We start from the raw sequence: 3241 nt of genomic DNA on the forward strand, positions 1-3241 counted from the left end.
ATTATGCGTTTTCTTTTTTTTTTAATTTTATAATTTTTATTATTAAAATAGGAATAGGGGTAGTTTAGGAATAAAACAAAAAATTTTATTAAAAAGGACGATTTTAATACGAAAAAAAAATGTTAAGGACAATTTTATATCGAAAATTAGATGAGGGACAGTTTCGATTCTGGCCCTCAACGTTAGGGACCAAAACCATACTTACTCCTAGATATATTAAATTGACATAGAACTTCATACAGAAGAAAGGGTTCTTACCAAAAACAAAGTGGTCCAAACTTTTATTTGGCATGAATTCATAGATCAATATTTTTTCTCCTCCCTGAATGCAACAACCGAGAAGCTTTACAAGATTACGGTGTTGAAGTTTAGCTATTAACGCAACTTCAGTCTTAAATTCCTTGACACCTTGTTTGGAGCCTCTAGAAAGTCTCTTGACAGCAATTTCTTCTCCATTTTCCAATGTTCCCTACAATTTATCACTTGAAAATATTGTACCATTTATTAATGTACCCTAAAAAATAAAATTGTATTATTAGAAAATCTTAAGGAAAAATAGAAGTCCTTGAATTGCTTGATTCTTTCTATCACCTTGTATACTGGTCCAAAACCACCTTCTCCAAGTTTTTTGTTGCTTGAAAAGTTGTCAGTAGCTTTAGCTAAGACTGAGAAATCGAATATTGGGAGATCAACGTCTACCTGTCTTTGCTTGTTTTTCCATATATTTCTTGCTAACCCTGAAGAATGGTTGCATGGAAGAAAACAATTGATAAAAGCTGAGTCAACAAACACATAAAACTTGCACAATTCCCCCTCTTGTTTACATGGCTCTATAATATGGCAAATAATATCCTTGATGGTGTTTACCTGGATATTTAATGAGCACTATGCTGGCACATATGATTAATCCAAAAATAATCACTCCAGCTACTACAATTGCAACATTCTTCTTCTTCTTCATGTTTCCATGTTCATTAGCTGCATTATGATCAAGATGCAGAACGATTACAGAACAGCTTTCGCAGTATCTCAATTTAATGAAGTTGGCATAAGTTATATAGTTTCCTTTACATTTAATGCTGAGAAAGAAAATATATTTAAGCAGCAATTTAGCCTTTACACGTAAAAAAATTAAAGGGAATATACTATGACAATTAACATGCATCTTATTACGTCACTAGAAAAATCTAGTAAGTAGTATATCGTTTTCCAAATATGGTGGTCTGATCTTAAGCAATTAAGAACTTCAATATAATTGAGGTAACTTGGGAAATTTCTCCCTAATAGAGGTATTGATGTAAATGAATCAAGAATGAAAGAAAATGAGTAGTAGGTTAGGAGTTAGTTATTGATTCTGGTAAGCAGTTAAACCAGAATCTGTTACAGGCAGTTATCTTGCCTCTTAAAGGTATAAGCTGCTAGGAGTAGTAATATAAATAGATCAGTGTGTAATTGTACATTGACATTCAATATTATTCAATAGCAAAAGTTCCATTCAATTCCGTTCAATTCTCTTGCTGCTCATATTCAAAAACTCCGCATTACTGAAATTCTGTAACTCCCCTTATAATACTTTTCTAATAAACTTACCTTTTTTTTTTTTCATAATTAATTTGAAAAGATAAAAACTTCTCGAGGCAGCGATGATAAATCCTAACTAGCTAATTTACATATTTCACAAGAAATCAAAATGGAAAAAGAGATGAAGGATGAAAAAACAGTTACCTAACTCTGAGTTAGGGACTTTGATGAAAAGGTCTTGACCCCTTTGATTAAATTGCCTCATGTCAACAAGATGATTGAACCAAAGTAGACAGCCAGTTCCTCCATTACGGATATCCAAATTCGCATACGCCGTACAGGAACAGTTTTTCAAGCATGACCTCTGACATTCCTCAAGATTCATTGTCTTATCAAACCATGAAGAAGATGTATCCGGCAATTTCATGTTTATGTATTTCGAGAATCCGTCTGTAATATCACACTTAGACGCAGTCTTTCTAACACAACCGTTAGACCAATGTGACACATTCCATTGTTCAGGAAACTTTGGAACATAACCTTTGAGGCACTCACAGGCTGCATCATTATCAACCATATTGCATACAGAATTTGAACCACAAAATGCAAAATTGTCACAATCTTCCAGTCCCCCGGATGTGGTTGTTTTCACCTGACCTCTTCCTTGTCCCGTCCATGTAGTAGTTTGCCAAATACCTGAAGGCATCATTCGATTTATTCTAAAAGTTGATCCGTCAAGAATTTCCGACTTATAATACATTTCTTCACCGTTAAAAAAGAAGTCGCGTCGAAACATATTGTTCTGCACCAAATATGGATAGCCAGTGAAATAAAGGCCATTCCAGGACCCTTCTCTGGCATTCAATACAACCCCCTTCATTTGAATTATTTGTGGATATCCTCTGGGATCAAATTTTATAGAATAATCTCCCCGGGCCGGGTCGTCGGCGCTTTTCCAGGTTGACAGATATCTATCCAGACCTGTAACTAAATTCAATCCAATCTTCATTCCCGGCATCAATACGTCGCCGGGAAAATCGAAACTCTGCCACAGAATCTTGCTTCCATCATCTGAACTTTTCACTATAAGATTTCCCGAATCCAGGAGCTGTGCAGTTGAAGAGTTACTGTTCAAGTCTTTGGTTGAAATGTTGGAGGACCAAACACTGGTGTTGGTTGTGCCACTGAAAAGTTGGAGAGTCCCATTTTCATTGAACTTTAAGATCCCGGATTTGTTTTGAAGGGGCTTTTCTCTGTTGGCTACCCACATAACCGTTTGGTTTCCTGATGCATCTTTATAAAACACACCCAAATATCGGTTTGTTGAAGTTCCAGGGCTGAAGAAACCAACCACGAAACTTCCACCAGCTGAAACCAATGTTTCACCGTCGCGAATAGATTGATTCATTCCAAAACTATCTATCGAAGTGGAGGGTGTAACGAAGAACATTAGAAAGAAGAAGGTAAGTAACATTTTGATATAACCCACCACTGATTTGTGTTTTTACGATCAGCAGATAAGCATATTCTTGATTGGCCTCCTCTTACGGTAGCATAGAAACTAAAAGGGCGAGGACAAGTTGTGTAGTATGTTCGGACTTCTGACTTGTGACTATATATATTTGACTCAATTATATAAAGAGTAAACTTTTGGTCAAAGTTTACAACTTTTTTTTATGAAAGATATCGAACATGTTACTTGTGAGTATGAGAGAGTATT

At 35.5% G+C, this 3241-nt stretch overlaps 1 protein-coding gene across 1 annotated transcript in view; it reads right to left on the minus strand.

Moving 5' to 3' along the window:
- Positions 1-3025, minus strand: part of LOC107630110 (G-type lectin S-receptor-like serine/threonine-protein kinase At4g27290) — a gene marked incomplete at its 5' end in the record, with an annotated part of 4425 nt that extends 1400 nt beyond the window's left edge. The window contains 4 exons of the mRNA XM_016333151.2: positions 259-469; positions 592-737; positions 868-978; positions 1726-3025. Of these exons, the coding sequence (XP_016188637.2) occupies positions 259-469; positions 592-737; positions 868-978; positions 1726-3025 (1768 nt within the window). The remainder of the gene's footprint in view (positions 1-258; positions 470-591; positions 738-867; positions 979-1725) is intronic.

Source organism: Arachis ipaensis, chromosome B03, assembly GCF_000816755.2.
Source record: "Arachis ipaensis cultivar K30076 chromosome B03, Araip1.1, whole genome shotgun sequence".
In the NCBI taxonomy this organism is placed as follows: domain Eukaryota; kingdom Viridiplantae; phylum Streptophyta; class Magnoliopsida; order Fabales; family Fabaceae; genus Arachis; species Arachis ipaensis.